We start from the raw sequence: 17,925 nt of genomic DNA, 5'->3' as shown, positions 1-17,925 counted from the left end.
TCTGTCCGCCGAAAACTATTTATTTTTGCCCTTTTAACGAGTACTTAAGAAGGAGTCCAGTCTATGAATACCCGGAAGTGGCTCGCAGAGGGGAAAAGTTCACTTTGGTGGTTGACGATACTTGTGACAGTTCACTGTGTAGGTAAGCTTTCATTTGTCCCCAATTATATGACATGCATGAAAATCAACTGGCAGTTGTTTTCACATTCAAGTAAGCAGAATCAATCCTTTGTTTTATTTGAGAACCGGGAAAACAGGATAACTGACCGATCACTTTTGAGCAACAGGCACACCTTTTGTTGAAACAGGTCGAAGTTTAATCGTCTCTTGACATTTGTATTGCTCAATTCGGTTACTGCATTACTGATTTGCGTCCATGCTTTGACACGTAAGACGATATTTCTGTGATAATCATCATGAGCGAAATGACTGAATCCTGGCCAGTACATTGCTGATACGTGGTCATACCCAAACAACTGCATTGATGTTTCTATTTTAGGAAATTTACGTTACCTATATCATGTTGAATACTGTTTAACAACAATCACATCGTTGGTTCTTGTTAATGAACTGCGCTTACAAGGGGCAACACATTCGTCTGCTGCTGTAAAATGAGTCGAGTAACTGGATGAATGGGCATGGAAATGACGTGAGGAAGATACCAGAAGTGAGAAACAGCGTTATTGTTATTTCTCTTCTTATTTTGACTTGCAGGTAGAAGATAAATATAAAGAGAAAGACCATGTCACTTCAGTGGACATTCATCGCTGCTTGCCTCTACATAGAGATAGCGGTCATTTGTCTTCTGCTATTTCCTTTCATTCAGCCATCAAGGTAAGAGAAAGACTGTATCACTCTATCAGTGTATCATGATGTATTGGTATAGGATACAGGACTATTCATGCCCACAGAGATTTGTACCCAACAAAACTGGCTAGCCCCTACCTGGTATTCCCATTAGATTGTAAGTGTTTTATTTATTTATGTTTATGTATTTTGTAAAACAAAGTATCTGAAATCAGATTAACTTTTCCAGTAATAATAATAATATTATTAATAATATGTGCCTTTATATTGGTCCAAACTCCACTCACGAGGTGAATGCTCATAGCACTAACAGTCAAAGCAGGCATATTTTCCCCCGGATGACATGTTTAAGGTATGGATCATTTCCTTACATGAGAGTAAAAATGATAAATGTATCCAATCATACATGGTTTCATTTGGTACAGTTTTCACATTTAAGGAGTTATGAGTCATCCAGTTGAATAAGTCATACATGTCCCTCCATCATCCACTTTGTTGTATCTATCATTGCTATAACCAGAAATATCCTGGGGCCTTCCACTCACATACCTATTTGTTTAAGTTGTGTTACCAGATCTATGTCACCTGTCTTTGAATGGGGTTTCTTTTGCTCATGATAGTACTTGTTTGGACAGCTATTTATGCCATTACAAATTAAGCTGGACACAAAGCCAAAATGGTGAATAGATGCAGGGTGTTTATGACTATAAATGGAGATATGGTATAATCTAGGATGTGATGCAATGTTTTTCAAATTGGTGCAGACATGATTAGTACAGGAGGATAACTGTGTATGTAACAGAGATATGAAAAAAGAGCAGTTTACTCGGAATTGTGGATTTTCTATCCCCAGTTAATAAATGATGTAAGTCCCAAGCCTTTGATTGTTGGCAAACTAACAGCATCCATTCATGAGGGACAGATAACATGTAATTCAGAATGTTTCACCTTGTTTTCCATTACATTACAATTTGAGATTTTTATAGAGTAAATGAAACACATGTAATGTAGATATACTTTTACAAATTGCTGACGATTATGACTAAACCCCCTTCACACAAAACTCAGCTGTAAAATTTAAATTACACTGTACAACAGAAATGTTCCTGTCAGCATGATCAATTGGTGTAAATTCAAAAACCAATACAATGTATTTTGAAAAATAATAATATTTTATTTGACATCATGGATTGTTTGGCAATGTCGGGTGAACAATGGAATTGGTGTGTTGATAGACCAACATATTTTTCTATTCATAGAGTTAAAAATATATAGATGTCCTTATCAGATGTGATTCTCTTTCAACAGAACATAAAACAATTGAATTTACCTTGTAAATAATTTCTTCAGTTAAATATTTTTACTGTCTGTTAGCATCTGTTTGCAGTAAATCGAAGCGATTATTTAAAAAACCTAAAAAAAATTCAATGTCATCATGATCTTGTTAGCTGTTTTTTTTAGAAATTGTGTGGATATTTCATTTAAAAACTTTCTGAAATTCTGTTGATGCGAAAGAAAGACATTAATTTATATGAAATTACACTATTGACTATTGCATATCATAGGAACTAAACTTATTGCAGGTTTGTTTCATCTTCAAACTCTTGTGTATGAGTAAAAAATATGATGTTCCATAGTGTATCATTATCTTTTGTTAATATGGCTCAAGCAAACACAAATTGTCAAAGCTAAAAAAATGTTTCTCCCTTTTCTATTTATATCACAATGATTACAAAATTATAAGGCTACTTATAAAGCACTGAATTTTGTCCAACGGGCATGTTCATACTGTATAATTGACATCAGTAAATGGGCTGACCAAAGCCTCCTGTGAGGTCGTTGAAGGTTAATAGTCACATGACATATCCCACCAGGTGCTGCTTTTTTATAGGGTTTACAGAGGCAATTTTGAACATTCTCCGTTGCCTAAGGTGACCCATGTTTTTGATTTTTAGGTGGGACAGAAGTCCCAGAAACTCTCAGCAGTCATAAGCTGCCATAATTATGTCATAAATACACCAAGGCATATATTTGTTCATAAACTCATGAAAGCATTTTTGTTTTCATTTCAGATGGCAGAAAATATTTCGGTCCCGATTTCTGAACAGTATCGCAGCCTATGGCAACATATATTTCAATGTGTTTATTGGTATATTAGTGCTACTGTTTTTAGGTAAGTAGCATATTAACATGATCAAGTGTCGGGCTGTATCGATACAACAGGGCTCGATTAAGTGCATTGTTAAGTAGCCTAATTCTCTGTGGTACCATAATTCAGTTCAGTGTTCGAAAGTAACGCCGCCATATAGCTGGAATATTGCTGAGTGCGGCGTAAAACTCAACTCAAACCCAAAACTCAAAAGTATCTTTTCTATGAACTAGTGAGTACTTGCTGCCTAGTTTACCTGGTTTAAAAATAGGTAGCAAAGTCACTTAACTGGTAGAAACATTTTTTCATATTACGTAAAATAAATCGTGTGATCAGTTCATAGTATGTTAAGTGGCTCTGCTTACTGGTATTTAACAAGTTGTGCAAAAATAATACCTTTACTTGAGTTAGCAGATGACATTTTATCGCTGTTACGCTTCAGGAAATGATGACTGTCCATTATCAAAGATATGAAGCAGTATACTTCTGCACACACACATTGAGCTGTGTTCTTGTTTTTTTCAAGTAGCAAAATTGGATTTTGTAAAGCAAATTTGCTACCTCAAAGCTACCTCTTAATTTTAAACCCTGCAGTGTTGCATCCCTTTAGCATACCAGAACCCTATGATCATGGATGGGAATCCTGGTTTGCTGTGATTAGGTCTCTAGGCACCTTACCTGTGTGCCTAGCTTTCATTGGTGCATGTCATTCGACTGAAATGATGTGATACTAACGGAATCAAGTCCAAAGCAGCATTAGATGCAACTGGACGTTTCTATTAAAACAGCAATTTGTTTGACAATCAGAAATGTAAAGTCGTAATGCCAATTTCAGATTCTGTGCGTGAAGTAAGAAAGTATGCCGGTCCAATAGAGGAGGTCGACCTGAAGCACAATCCAGAAGCACAGATGATGGCTCAGATGAAATTATTCCGTGCACAGAGAAATTTCTACATCGCTGGATTTGCACTATTCCTTTTCTTGTAAGAAATATGTTTTATTTGTAAACCTCTAATTTGTAAATATATTTGTCCAAAGAAATACAGTCTTGGTACTTTTCAGTGTATATGTCAGGGAGTGATCGTTAACTGAGATTTTAAAAAAGGATTCAGTTGTGCTCCAAGTCTTTTGGGCCTTCATGTTAGAATAGGCCCCCAGAATATGAGCACCAACCATGCTGTTGACATATGACGGCACATGTTCAGACATGACAGATCCTTATTTGATGGATAGGGACAGTTAGGTAGAAGCTCTCTGGAGGATTTCTTTTAGAGCTTCTCGGCATATTGAGTTGCATATCTCAGTGTTCCAGCATGAATTTGTAATCATGATAATTTTGGTGACCTCTCATGGCCTCCCAATGCTGAAGAAAGAACATTTTGTGAGTTGACTGATTTTGCTTCAAGAAAATATGCAGAGACTCCATGTTGCATCGATCTGTTTTCATGCAACATTTCAGCATCATCCGTCGCCTTGTGGTGCTGATATCTACTGCTGCACGCTTGTCGGCAGAGAGTGAAGCCAGTCGCAAGCAGGCAGAGGGTGCAAGTGAGGCTGCTCGGAGATTAATGGAGGACAAGGAGAACAAGGTCAACAAGGTAGGTCAAGGCTGCAGGCAGACACATATCAGTCAGTATCCATGGCAACAGTGAAATTACTGCGAGTTTGACTCATGGAACACAAAGAGGACACAGTCACTCAGATAGATAGCAACAATGGGAACAATCAAACTTTAGGGCTATTTGACAATAAGGTGAAATAAAGTGACCTGGGAAAAGCTGACCAGCCTTCCATGGTAACAGTAATGGTAGTAACAGTGGGACATGGACAACTGGAACAAATTGTAGTGCGATGGTTATAAAATTATGTCTGAAGTTTACCTATGAGGGGCCAGATAACAATGTACACTGTTTTGTCCCTAAGGGATACTAGACAATTGTGATTCATGCTGAGTATTCTCATGATTTTAAAAATGCCTGACGTCATCTTTGATTTTCATGAAATACAGGTCAAAGCAGAATTAAACAAAGCTCCATCACCTCTAGTGAATACTCTCTGCCTTAAATGTTCAGTAATATCCACATCCATAAATTCTTGTCAAGTGTCCCTCTCGATCTCCAAGGCAAGAATTTCAGACAATAGCTTGGCATAACTCCTTCATCCATTCAATCAAGTTTTATGATCTCAGATTACCTGCCCTTGATCTCCAATTGCCAACTTGATTGGCTACACTTTGAGTTCTAATGTACCTATCAGAATGTACATTACAAAGGAGCTTATATGTGGCCAGTCCCATTGATTATTGAAAACCTGAGTGAAAAGTGGTAGTAGGGTAGTGTAGTGGTTAAAGTGTTCACTTGTCATGCTGAAAACCTGGGTTCATTTCAGCTCATGGTAAAATGTGAAGCTCATTTCTAGTGTCTCACGCTGTGATCTTGCTGGAATATTGCTAAACATGGTGTAAGACTAACTGTGGCATAAAACAACTCACTCACAAGCTCACTCCCAAAGCACCACAGTGCATCTAGAGCCTAGTGAAGATTTGCCAAAGTCGGGCACTGGTGGATGATGGATGGTTTGTTTGTCCCTGTGTGACCATGACTATCTGTTTCAGACCAAGGAGGAGGAGGGTGCTGGTGATGATGTTGGTGCAGCCAAGGAAGCTGCGAAGAAGAGGGATGAAGTGGAGCAAGAGCTGAGGAAAACCAAGGATGGTGAGTAACGGAACTTTGATTCTGTATTTATCAGTATTTTAGTCTTCAGACACTGGGCCTCTTGTCTAAGGCAACACAGTTTTCTGTGCAGAGTTGCTCACCCTTGTCTAGACATTGAGTTTTGGTTAAAATGCTTGAATTTCATGTTGTATTTTTGTGCCACTGGTGACTTACTGGTCAAAAGCACCACTACCTACTGTGCTGAGTTGCTTCCCCTTGTCTAGTCAGGATACACCAACTGGTTGAAATGCCAGATTATCATTGAATAATATTATCAGCCTGGCTGGAAACAGTCCTAAAATAATTCCATCTTACATGGACAGTGTCCTGCTGTGTTGCTTAGCATTGATTATAATCAATACTTGTCTCCTTTGTATTAAGGCATTCTGAGACTGTTTTCCTTTTTAGGTGGTGTTGTACAGAATAAATTTTTAACTTACCTTACCATAGGTCTTATGCATATTACCTCTAGCTTCGCTAAACGAGATCAGACAGTCGTTGATTCGCCATCCCCTCGATGGCTACCTCATGTAATCTACGAATGTAGTCACGGAAGTGACGTGATCTCTCCACTCGCGCGAGAGCGCAGAATCCAAAATTCACTTTTACCTTTAGCGTTCGTGCGAACGGACGTGTTGGTTTGCAGTTTTTTTTTTCCTACTGTGTGTAGTTTCAATAAAGTTGCTACTCCTTGGTAGGTATGGTTTGTATCCCCTCATTATGTATCAAAGTCAAGTCATACAAGCATTTAATGTGCTTACCTTGCTACCTCGTGTTGTTCTTTTCTCACTCAGGCTTGGCTTGGCCATGTCGGAGGTGAGAACGACATGGCGTCCATGAGGGTAGTTCATCTTGTTGGTGGTTTGCCCGTCATGTTTCTGCCCATGCTTGGTCATTTTCACTTGTGTTTTCGGTATTTAGCATACTTTTTTCTGCCATGAATTTCAGCGTAGCGAAGGCAGCCATTGTGGTTGTTATTTTTCGCTGCCCCGCACTTACGGGTGTGCCTATTTTTTACGTAGGGGTGCAACTACTTTCTACATTTTTATGTAGGGGGTTTTCCTCCTAGTATTGTATTAACATGTCGTCAAGTCGTGGTTTCTTGTCTGTTACAGTTCTGTGTATGACTCGACACTATTGTACTGTCTGCAAGGGGCAGAAATCAGCCAAGGACCCACATCCCTGGTGTCCGGATTGTGCGTCCGCTGTTTGTTCCATCGATAGTCGGTGCCTACACTGTCAAGCGTTATCTCTCACCTATTTCAAGACCTTTTTGGCGGTTCGGAGGAAACGTTTTACGCAACGTAAGAGAAGAATGTCGTCGCCAGCGTCTTCCTTGGGATCCTTACCTGACGACCAAGATCTACCACCGCCTTCAATACCACTATCAACACCGAGTGTGGAGCGCTCATCTATTACGCCGGCGCGCTCCTCTCCAGAGCCTACGCGTTCGGACGCCTTTGTAGATTTATCTCACCCGGATGCCTTATCCCATCCTGAAGTTCAGAGGCTTCTGCGATCTCTCTTGACGCCGGGCGCTGCTGTACTCCCTACCTCGGTATCTACACCTTTACCAACGACAGCGCCTAGACTTACGCCAGCGCCGTTGCCTGTACCAGCGCCTCTGCCTGTCCCGGCGCCACTGCCTGTCCCGGCGCCTTTGTTTACATCAGCACCGGTGTTTTCGTCAGCGCTTATTCCGACGCCAGCGCCTATTCCGACGCCAGCGCCTGTACCAACGCCAGCGCCAATATTGTTGCCGGACCCTGCTCCTATAACTACGTCTTATCGGATCCCCAGAGTGTCTCATACGCTGACTAAAGAAGAAATGTTACAGCGCCAGCTGGATGAAGAGCGCGCTCGTCGTTTAGAGGCTGAGCGCTCCCGGCGCAGATCTCGTTCTAGATCCCCGAAGGGTCGGCGCTCTCGTTCTCCACACCGTAGCAAGCGCCGGCGCTCCCGGTCGGTTTCCCGCTCTCCAAGGCGCTCCTTAGAGGAAGACTCACGTACCAGAAGTAGACGTAGAGTGCGATCTCGGTCAAGATCACCACGACGTCTCTCTAGATCCCAGCGTTCGCGATCGCCGGAACCACTGCGGACTTCCGGCAAAGAATTTAACACTAAGAACTCTGCTTCCAACTCGAGTCAGCGACGAGAATCAACCTCTATTTCCTGGGAGGAACACGAGGAACAGTTCTTTTGCCCAGACTATGAGGAGGAACCTGGCAATGTTGGTGATAGTGATGGCACCTATCTTCCCTTAACTGCTGTCTTTGAGTGCATTGCCGACAGATTACCGGACTGTCCTTCCCCTTCTTCGGATTCAAACAACCCGGCGTCGATTCACTTGACTCCTGAGTTACTTATTCCACCACACCCTATGGTGGCGGATGCGATTACTTTGTTAGACTCGGACTTTGCGAAGTTATCCTTAAATCCGACCATCAAAGCGTCGAAGTCTAAGAAATCAGATTATAAAGTGCACAGTCTGGATTTTGCCGACAACGGGGCGGCGCTAGACGATTCAATTAAGAGGTTGTCAAGTTCAACTCCGTCATCTTACAGAGTTCAGGATTCAAAGTTAGCAGCTGTTGATACTGAACTGAAACGTATGCTTAAACCTATCTCGGCGCTTGTGTCAGCCACCTCCGCTGCAGCCTTGGATTTGTCAGAGGATAATGCCTCGAGGGTGGATCATTTAACTACCATTTTTGCTTGGCAAGGCAGAGTACTCCATGACCTACTTGGACACTTACGTGCGGCGCTAGCCATGACTACTACTATGCGCCGATCTGGATTTTTAGATGCTTGTTCTTGGCAAGAGGAATTTAAACGTCAACTTCTTCGTGCACCATTTACGTCTAAGTTCCTCTTTGATGAAAAGATACCGTCGGTGTATAAACAACATGCCGAACTTACTAACACGGAAGTGGCGCTGTCAACTTTCGAGGCCTTGGGCTCTGCATTTCGTGGCCGAGCCAGGGGTAATGCCAAGAAAAGATATGTACCCAGGAGAGAGTCGATCCGTTCCTCGTTTGGGAGGGGACGAGGTCGTACCAAAGACTCAGATGTCCAGCGCAAGCCTCAAGAATGTGGCAGGGATGCCCCAGCTACGTCCGGTCGAGGTAGGGGCAAGCGTCCCTACTCCGGCCGCTGAAGCCATGGACTACTACGACTGGGACCTCCCACCCCCAGTCGTACCAGTTCATCCGACCCCTGTAGGTGGGAGACTAGGGATCTTCTGGGCCAACTGGACATTCCTGGAAGACCCGTTTGTTTGCAAGATCCTGAGAGCCGGCTACAAGCTACCACTAGCCAGAGCTCCGCCGTTGACTACCACTCCCCTGTCACGAGGGTACTCAATAGATCAACAGGTACTTATCCTAGAAAACATCAACATTTTATTAACAAAACATGCTATAGAGATAGTGTCAGAACCCCATCTCTCCCCGGGGTTCTATTCACCCATCTTCCTGATACCCAAGAAAGGTTCCACCAAAATGCGGATGATTCACAACATGGCGACTTTCAACAACCTGTATTTAGCCGAGCCCCCGCATTTCCGAATGACATCACTGGATCAGATCCGAGCCAAATTGTCACCCGGAGCTTGGATGGCCAGCCTAGATTTACAGGATGCTTACCTGCACGTTCCTGTATTCCCACGCCACAGGAAGTTCCTGCGTTTCATATTCAACGGAGTACACTACCAGTGGCGAGTGCTGCCGTTTGGAATTTCTACGGCCCCGTGGCTTTTCACTCGGGTCACACTGCCTGTCACCCGGTTTCTGCACCTCCGGGGGATAGACTTCGATCCTTACATCGACGATTGTTTTCTAAATCACTGCAATCCTCAGTTGCTACGCAAACAACTGGACTTCTCCACACACCTACTTCAACAGTTGGGATGGATTATCAATTTCGAGAAGTCGCAACTGAAACCAACGCAGGAGTTAACGTTCATTGGGGGGTTGTTCCTGACTCGGCTCAATCTAGTCAGGGTCCCTCCCGATCGATGGCAGAAGATTCTCGCCTTTACGGATCGAGGTCTGTCCCTACCTCTCACCCTCAGAGAATGGCAGTCTCTGTTGGGCTTGTTGACGTCGGCGCAGGACCTCACCCTCAGAGGACGGCTTATGCTGCGCCCACTACAGAGGTTCCTATTACCATTCATTCGAGAGAACGACCTCCAGTCGTCATTTCTTCTACCCCCGCACCTGCATCAGTACCTCAGGTGGTGGACGGTAGAGTGGAACGTCTGCGCCGGTGTTCGTTTGACAAACTTCAACCACGACCACGAATTGTTTGTAGACGCATCCCTCTTGGGATGGGGTGCTCATTTGAACGGCCAGACAACCTCAGGGCTGTGGTCAGACGCCGAAAAGGAGTGGCATATCAACAGCCTGGAGATGCAAGCAGTCATCCTAGCGGTTCGCCACTGGCTACCGGTCCTAACAGACTCCAGACTCCTGGTAGCGTCCGACAATTCCACGGTCGTGTGGGTGATTCACAATCAGGGTACAACCAGGTCCAAACAACTTCTGGACCAGATGTTCCTGTTTGCGGATCTGGTAGACAGCAACGGCATCGTGATCGCGGCTCGTCACATTCCCGGCTGCAAAAACATTCTGGCAGACGCCCTGTCGCGCCCCGGCAAACCATCCCCGACGGAGTGGATGCTTCATCCGGACGCATTTCGCCAGATTTGCTGGCAACTCGGGAGACCACTGGTAGATCTTTTTGCCACCAGTTTCAATCACCAGTTACCAACGTACGTATCTCCCGTGCCGGATCCACAGGCGTGGGCAGTCGACGCGATGTCTCTATCATGGGAAGGACTGGACGCATATGCGTTCCCTCCTCCAATTCTTCTCTCGGATGTAATCGCCAAGAACAGACTGACGCAGAACCTCCGACTGCTTTTGGTCGCACCTTGGTGGCCAGCCAGATCGTGGTTTCCCGATCTTCGACGGCTCGCCAGCGGAGACCCTTACAAACTTCCAGAGTGGTTGCATCTGCTTCGACATCCACACAGTCGACAGCTGCATCCGGATCCACGGCGATTCCATCTTCACGCATGGGTCATCTGCAGAGAGCATTAAAGGCTAAGGGCTACTCTGCGCACGTGGCGAACGTTATAGCTCGCGCGCATAGAGTTTCTACCCGTTCTTTATATGACGACAAATGGCGCTCTTTTGAGAATTTTTGCGCACGAAGATCTCAAGATCCCATGGCAGCATCTCCTCAGTTTGTGGCACAGTTCCTTCTCTACCTACGGAACTCTAGACATCTCAAAGGCAGTACCTTAGGCACCTATTTGTCAGCTTTGAATTCTGTCCTTGCTATCAAGTCAGATTCACAGATCTCCAAGATACCGGAACTTATTGCGCTTCTCAAAGCTTTCAAGCTGGAAGACCAGAAGACCAAGTTTCGTCCTCCAGCTTGGGATCTTAATGTTGTCCTTCAACATCTCAGAGGGCCGCCGTACGAGCCATTAGAAGAAGCCTCCTTTGAACATCTTTCCAAGAAGACGGTTTTCTTACTATCATTGGCAACAGCGGCTAGAGTCAGCGAGATCCATGCTCTTGACGTTACTCAGATCCGATTTGAACAGTCAAGACACGGACGTGCTCATTTGGGTTTGCTTTGGGATTTGTGGCTAAGAACCAGCTTCCCGGGCAGCCTAACAGGTTATTCTCCATCCCTCCTTTGTCTACGATCTTGGGTCATCATGACTTGGAGGAGGAGCTGCTATGTCCAGTCAGGGCTCTCAGATGCTATATTAAAAGGTCAGCCTCTAGGAGACGATCTCGCAAAAGGTTATTCATTCCCTTTGCCGTGTCCTGCAAAGGTGAAGTAAACAGAAATACTATTGCCCTCTGGCTCAGATCGACTATCCTGGCGGCCTATGACGACAAGCACCTGCCTCATCCGGTAGCAAGTAACCCGCACGAGATCAGGGCCTTGGCGTCTACGATGGCCCTCCATCGGAACTGCACAGTACCGCAGATCATGGGGGCTGTTTCTGGAGGTCATCAACTGTCTTCGCATCCCACTACTTGAGGGACTTGGCAGTTGAAGACGTGGAGGGATTACAGTCATTTGGTCCATTGGTGGTTGCTCAGCAACTTACCCGACCATCCGCCCATTAGGTAACTACACTTCTACTTACCTTTGGTCTTAAGATTAACCTCACCCCCAGGGTGCGTCGGTTTTTCTTTGGAGTTCTATTGGGTTGCTCTTTGTCCTGTTCCAGGTATTATCCTGAGACCGTTGACATTGGCTTTCCCGAGTTCTCCTGATGCATGTGCACTGTTTGCTGAGGGATGGTCCTCTGGAGTCCACACCACCATCCATCTGTCGAAGCCATATGCATAAGACCTATGGTAAGGTAAGTTAAAAATTTATTAAAATCTAAATATTTTAGATATTTAAATACTTACCTTACCATAGGGCGGTGACTCCCTCCCAACGCTGGATGCTCCTCCCCACTTTGGACTCTTCGGACCTTCCGGTTGACGGTAAAAGTGAATTTTGGATTCTGCGCTCTCGCGCGAGTGGAGAGATCACGTCACTTCCGTGACTACATTCGTAGATTACATGAGGTAGCCATCGAGGGGATGGCGAATCAACGACTGTCTGATCTCGTTTAGCGAAGCTAGAGGTAATATGCATAAGACCTATGGTAAGGTAAGTATTTAAATATCTAAAATATTTAGATTTTAATAATTTTTATATGTGCTATGATAAACTTATTCTGAAAAATAAAATGTGGTAAACAAACATAAAAATGTGAGTTCCCATTGCTTGTTGGCAAGCAACGTTTTAAAGAGTGAATACTGAAAACTATGCATTTTGGATGTCAGCTAAGTTGAACGTCTTCTGTATAAGTTAAGTGGTTTGTGATTAACATACGGCTATGTTGACAGACTTGCACAAGGCTCAGCTAAACCTGGAGTCCATGAAGAAGCAGGCTGAAGCCACCAACACTGAGTACGACAGACTGCTGAAAGAACACTCCAAATTACAGGTGGGTCAGCAGGCCTGGTAAAACTGAAGTGGGGTATTAAACAATGAACAAATAAACAAGCTAACTCGCTTGCTCACTCACTCACAATTTAACTTACATCTGATTCTCTATTCTGATAAACATGTAGCATAGTGGTTAGAGCGTTTGCTCGTTATGCCGAAGGTCAGGGTTCAATTCCCAACATGGTTACAGCATGTGTCGACCTCTTCTGGGATATTGCTGGATTATGTCTCAATTTATGTTTGTTTTCTTGTGTTGCAGGAAAAGTTTGAGGCTATTGAGAGCACAGGCGGGAAGAAGGACAACTGATACCTTGTAATGCTTTCCTACAGATTCTTTTCCTATTTATTGGACATATCTTTACATCACAGCTTGTGGCCTGTTTGTTGCTAATACATGATGTTCTTCTGGAAGCTGTAATTCCATTTATTGGACGTTTCCATGCATAACTTCATAACATCATGTATCTATGTGCAAGGTTCTTGGCAAGTACCATTGAGGTGACAAGATCCCTCCAAGCATGCCAGGAATTAGACCTGTAACACTCGTCAATACTTGACTCCACCTCACTGTTTTAGGGTGCAGTTGCCATGGTTACAGTTTATGTTTAATCACAAAAAGTTACTATTGAGGCTAATTGTTTAACACTTTTTATCCTGATTTCTCTATGCTTGTATATTGCTGCCATTTGATAATGTTTTTGTCTTTATGGAAATAAATGCCTGGATTTCATTCTGTTTGCCGTTACAATTTGTCAGTAGGGATGGTGCTGATGCAAACATGCACATCATGAACGGCTGTGTAATTGGTAATTTTGCCAGCAATTTTTAGGTTCAGCCAGCTCAAGTGTACCCTTTTCCGTTTTGGTTAGGTTATAGATTTTATGCTGTTATTTTTAATGTTTTCTTGTCTGGTTGTTTCAACCTGGTTGTTGTGCCTGTGTGTATAGCTTATGTTTTGTCACAGATTCATATATCAGCCAAGAACTAATCAATTTTAATCAAAATTATTATCGTTCAAGGACACTACAAGACGTCACTGTAACAGGTAGACTCAGTAAAACTCTGCAGAGTTGTGTCCCTTGTCATATGTCCTGGAATAAACACAACTGCCATTATTTAGCCAAAGACTTCTTATGGAGGGGCTAAATCAGCACTGAACCCAAACTCACTCGCTGAAAAATGAGTAAACTTCATCATTTTGTGGAGGGACCTAAATGGACTTGCTAGAAGCTAATATTCACTAAAATATCTTTGATTGGATTTAGACATTTCAAATTTGTTATTTTGGACTTAAATTTAGGTTATGCCTTGGTAAGATGACTTGTGTTTGTTTAAAAAAATATTCCTAGAGAATACATATCAATATGTGAACATTTTAGAACTAAATATTGATTCTGGGGTTTTTGTGATTTTACAGGATTTCATTTAATGCAGTGATAATGATGTTCATTGTGTAATACCTCAAGATACTGATAAACACACCTAGGAGTACCGGATAAGTCTATAATCGTGGGATAAATATTTTTAGGTGCTTACCAATACTGATGCACTAAGAGACAGGGGACACAACTCTGAACAGCAACTGGTGGCACCTTTGCAGATTGCAGGGGACACAACTCTGAACAGTAATTGGTGGCACCTTCACAGATTGCTGGTATATTACAAAGCTTATGGTTGGACAAGCTGTTAAAATGCATCATGAAATAATTTTTCAGATGTGATCCTCTCAGGGTTAGTTATAATCTAATATGTTTGTATACTGTTCAGTTTTCTTCAGTAGTACATGACAGTGGCTTAGCAAATGGTGAGGCATGTTTTGGTTTCCATTTGACAAATACAAACTGCATGTCATGCATACATGATAAAGCATTTGTTTGAAGCGTATTGAAATATCATGACTACATATATTACCAATTTAACTGTACTTTTGGTACCATGCATTTTGTTATTAACTCTCATATATGTGAAGGGACAGACTTGTGCGTAAAGCTATCACATGTCACTTTGAAGACCCGGTTTCAATTTCCACCATGGGTACGGTACGTGAAGCTCAGTGTTGAAGCCCCACCTTGGTATTGAAGAAATATTGATAAAAGTGAATGTAAAAGCACCATAGTTACTAACAGATAGTTTGATTGTAGGTATTCAACATATTCTTTTAAGCATTATTCCTAAATTTGTTAATGAATTCATTATCAATGACATGTATATATATATATTGTATTTTGTGGGAAGTGGAATGTAAATTAGTTATGCATACTTGTACTTAGACCTTTAGACAATACGTAGATCATGATTGATGTATTGATTCAATCTGAGACTGTGTTTGCTGTTTTCTTTTAAGCTAGGCTGGGCAAAGATGTTTCTCTGTTTATTATAGAAAAAAAGTCAAGAGAGTCTATTTTTGAAACCATGTGGTTCACATTTTGAAATCTGATTTGTCAGAAACACTTTTTTGGAAGTATTGAGGAAATCTCCGAAAGAGAACTCTGTAGGAGTAGAACCATTGGCCAATGATTGGAGGTAACCATGGCAATATACCATGATAGTGAAAACAATGTTGAATATGATTTGAAACGCATGTATACATTTGTGTTAATGCATTATTAGGTGTGAAGAAAATAGCATTTTCTGCTTCAGATTGAGTGTTTACTCTGGTATGAAGGTTCTGTTTATGGTTGAACTTGCATCAAAATTATCAGCTATTGCTGTGAAGTTGATGGAGGGCTTGTTAGATGATTGATTGATTGTTTGTTGAACTATATTTTCCTAACTGTGTTTCTGACTGAAATAAAGGCATCTGTCATGAAATCAACTGTGGGAATTGTCTTTGTAATAAAGTGTGACATGATTTGATTTGATTATTTTTTTATTCACTACTCTGAGAGAGGAACATTCCCGCATACATTCCGGCTTGATGGTAAAGGTCCGTAAATGGTCAAGTGTGGACCAGACAATCCAGTGATCAGCAGCATGAACATTGAGCTACACAATTACGACAGGATGATATGTGTCAACCAAGCCAGAGGTCTGTAAATAAAGAAGTCTGGACCATACAATCCAGTGATCAACAGCATGAGCATTGAGTTACGCAAGTACGACAGGATGACATGTGTCAACCATGCCAGAGGTCTGTAAATAAACGAGTCTGGACCATACAATCCAGTGATCAACAGCATGAACATTGAATTACGCAATTAAGACAGGATGACCTGTCATCCAAGTCAGCAAACCCTATGGCCACCATGATAGAGCTGGAAAATAGTCCAGCATTCAACGACAGGCAAACAAACAATACTAGATAGGTGTTGATATAGCACAACGTACAGTCAATCAAACTGTGTTCAGCCTTACCTAGAAAGTGGTACCAATGCAGCTGCTTTCATGTTTCATGTTTCTACATATTATCTGTCAACCTCAGGCAAATTGATTTTGCTATGTTCCGGTCTCACGATCCCGAATTTGATGTACCATTTATCTTGGTACCCTCACAAAACGCGAAAAACAGCAAAATCTGCAATAAGCTTCAGGAAACAAAATATGCAAGAAAACTTTTGTGTGTCCAAGATGGAAAGAAATTCACTAGAATCAAACTTAGATGTTAAAGTGCGTTAGAAAGCAATTTGAAACTACAATTGCTTGTTAAAGTGACTCCGGGTTCATGGTCATTGAAAAAGCTTGTTTTGGAAACCGTAACACCCCCCCAACACCCCCCGTTAAGATGACGTAATCACAAGGACAACATGTTTTAATGTTTTCACTTGTTCAAACATGATATCAAGGGATCAAGCTAAATACTTAATTGTTACCTACTTGTCAGCTCACAATATATTGTAAACAGTGCCCGCTTGAATGTCTGGATCGGGATGTCCTTAAAAAACAACAGCGCTTACCATTATTTAAGCGCAGATCGCAAATGACAGATCGGTGTTTTTCTATGTTTGTTTATTTTTGGCGAGTTATTTTTGATCGACGCTAGTATAAACACAGCCTTGTCGTTGTAGAGGTCCAGCCATACAGTGCCAAACTGACAACAAATACCCAGCCAGTGAGATGCAATGTATTGTTTGGCGATACATCCACGGAGTTATCGTTTGTTTCCTGTTTTATGACAGCGTGTCTGGATCAGACAGTTCGGTGAACGAACACTTAGGTACGATTACACGCATAAAAAAATCAGCTTGGTTGACCACATGACCCTAGTAGTCGCTTCTTGTGACACGCTTGACCCATTCTGGGATCTTACATGATTCCACATGGAAACGTTGGCGACTCTTTCTAGACGACAGCAATGTGAAATGCATGCATCACAACTACGTGAAACGAAGGAAGGCTACGTTTGCCAATAGACTGGCTCACAGCTTCTAAACCGTGGTATTCTTCATACCACACAGTCCTTTCTGCGCTGCTAAAGCACTACATTAAGCAAGTCTAGATTTCCTTAGAAATCTCCCATCTCACTGGGACCCCTTTAATAAGAATTATCTGTTTCTGTTAAAATTATATATATGTTGAGACTACTTTTCACAGCTACAAAAATAGTTCATTTCAACACCGTGCAGTGAAATAACTCATTCAGAAATTTTGATAACAAAGTAATTAAACAGAAGGAACTGATACACCTTTGCCAAAAAGGTTTTGGGTGCTTGCGTGTTTGATGAGAGATTTAGAGTAGGCTACAGGTTTAGTAGACTAACTGCTAGTCTCTGAAATGAACATATTTTACTGAAAAAATGTCCATAGTGAAGAAAAAATAATATAATGAAATGGAGCCCTGAGACTTTCTTCATTTTCACTCTAGCAAAGATTACAAATATATTTTTTCTGTCAAATTAAAATATTCCGTATGCATTATATACGGCAGTTTGATTGAAACCACATGGAACAGGAGAAAAATGTTTATTTGAATTATTAAGACAGAGCCATGTCTTTGATTGAAATGTTTTTTAAGTAACAGTTAACCGGAAATGTTCAACACACACAGTGTATAGAAAATGTTCACATGACGTCGCTCATATGGACAATACTTTGTGCCGTCTTGTAAAACCCTTTGAGAAGATTGTCATCGATTTGTACCTGTCCTGTGGAATTGAAGTCACAAAACAACTGAGATAAAAATAACCAGTCTGTTGTACAGACCCTGAAGCAAATATATCCAAGAAAGCCCATGCAAGTCTAGAAAATGTGGCAAGTCTAGGTTCCCGTAGCTTCTGAAAGTGAAGA

At 42.1% G+C, this 17,925-nt stretch overlaps 1 protein-coding gene across 2 annotated transcripts; it reads left to right on the top strand.

Moving 5' to 3' along the window:
* The first annotated feature begins 11 nt into the window (after positions 1-11).
* LOC137295622 (B-cell receptor-associated protein 31-like) lies at positions 12-15,558 on the top strand. 2 transcript variants are annotated; one of them, XM_067827069.1, is made up of 8 exons: positions 12-142; positions 715-834; positions 2,880-2,980; positions 3,792-3,939; positions 4,416-4,554; positions 5,571-5,670; positions 12,600-12,700; positions 12,962-15,558. In XM_067827069.1, exons 2-8 carry the CDS (start codon positions 743-745, stop codon positions 13,007-13,009), a joined length of 729 nt encoding a protein of 242 aa, XP_067683170.1. In that variant the 5' UTR covers positions 12-142; positions 715-742; the 3' UTR covers positions 13,010-15,558. The 2 variants fall into 2 exon arrangements, with proteins under 2 accessions (XP_067683170.1, XP_067683171.1); XM_067827070.1 differs by having other exon boundaries at positions 69-142; positions 719-834.
* The last annotated feature ends 2,367 nt before the right edge of the window (positions 15,559-17,925 follow it).

The sequence above is a fragment of the Haliotis asinina genome, chromosome 9, assembly GCF_037392515.1.
Source record: "Haliotis asinina isolate JCU_RB_2024 chromosome 9, JCU_Hal_asi_v2, whole genome shotgun sequence".
Taxonomy (NCBI): Eukaryota; Metazoa; Mollusca; class Gastropoda; order Lepetellida; family Haliotidae; genus Haliotis; species Haliotis asinina.
Note: the sequence above shows the minus strand (reverse complement) of the source record. Positions and strands in the feature narration are given on the sequence as shown.

Excerpts from the sequence above, each read along its gene's own strand:
- LOC137295622 (XM_067827069.1), top strand. The coding sequence starts at position 743 with ATGTCACTTCAGTGGACATTCATCGCTGCTTGCCTCTACATAGAGATA. Across the intron at positions 835-2,879 it reads CCTTTCATTCAGCCATCAAG|ATGGCAGAAAATATTTCGGT; the intron begins GTAAGAGAAAGA and ends TTTTCATTTCAG. Across the intron at positions 3,940-4,415 it reads TTTGCACTATTCCTTTTCTT|CATCATCCGTCGCCTTGTGG; the intron begins GTAAGAAATATG and ends GCAACATTTCAG.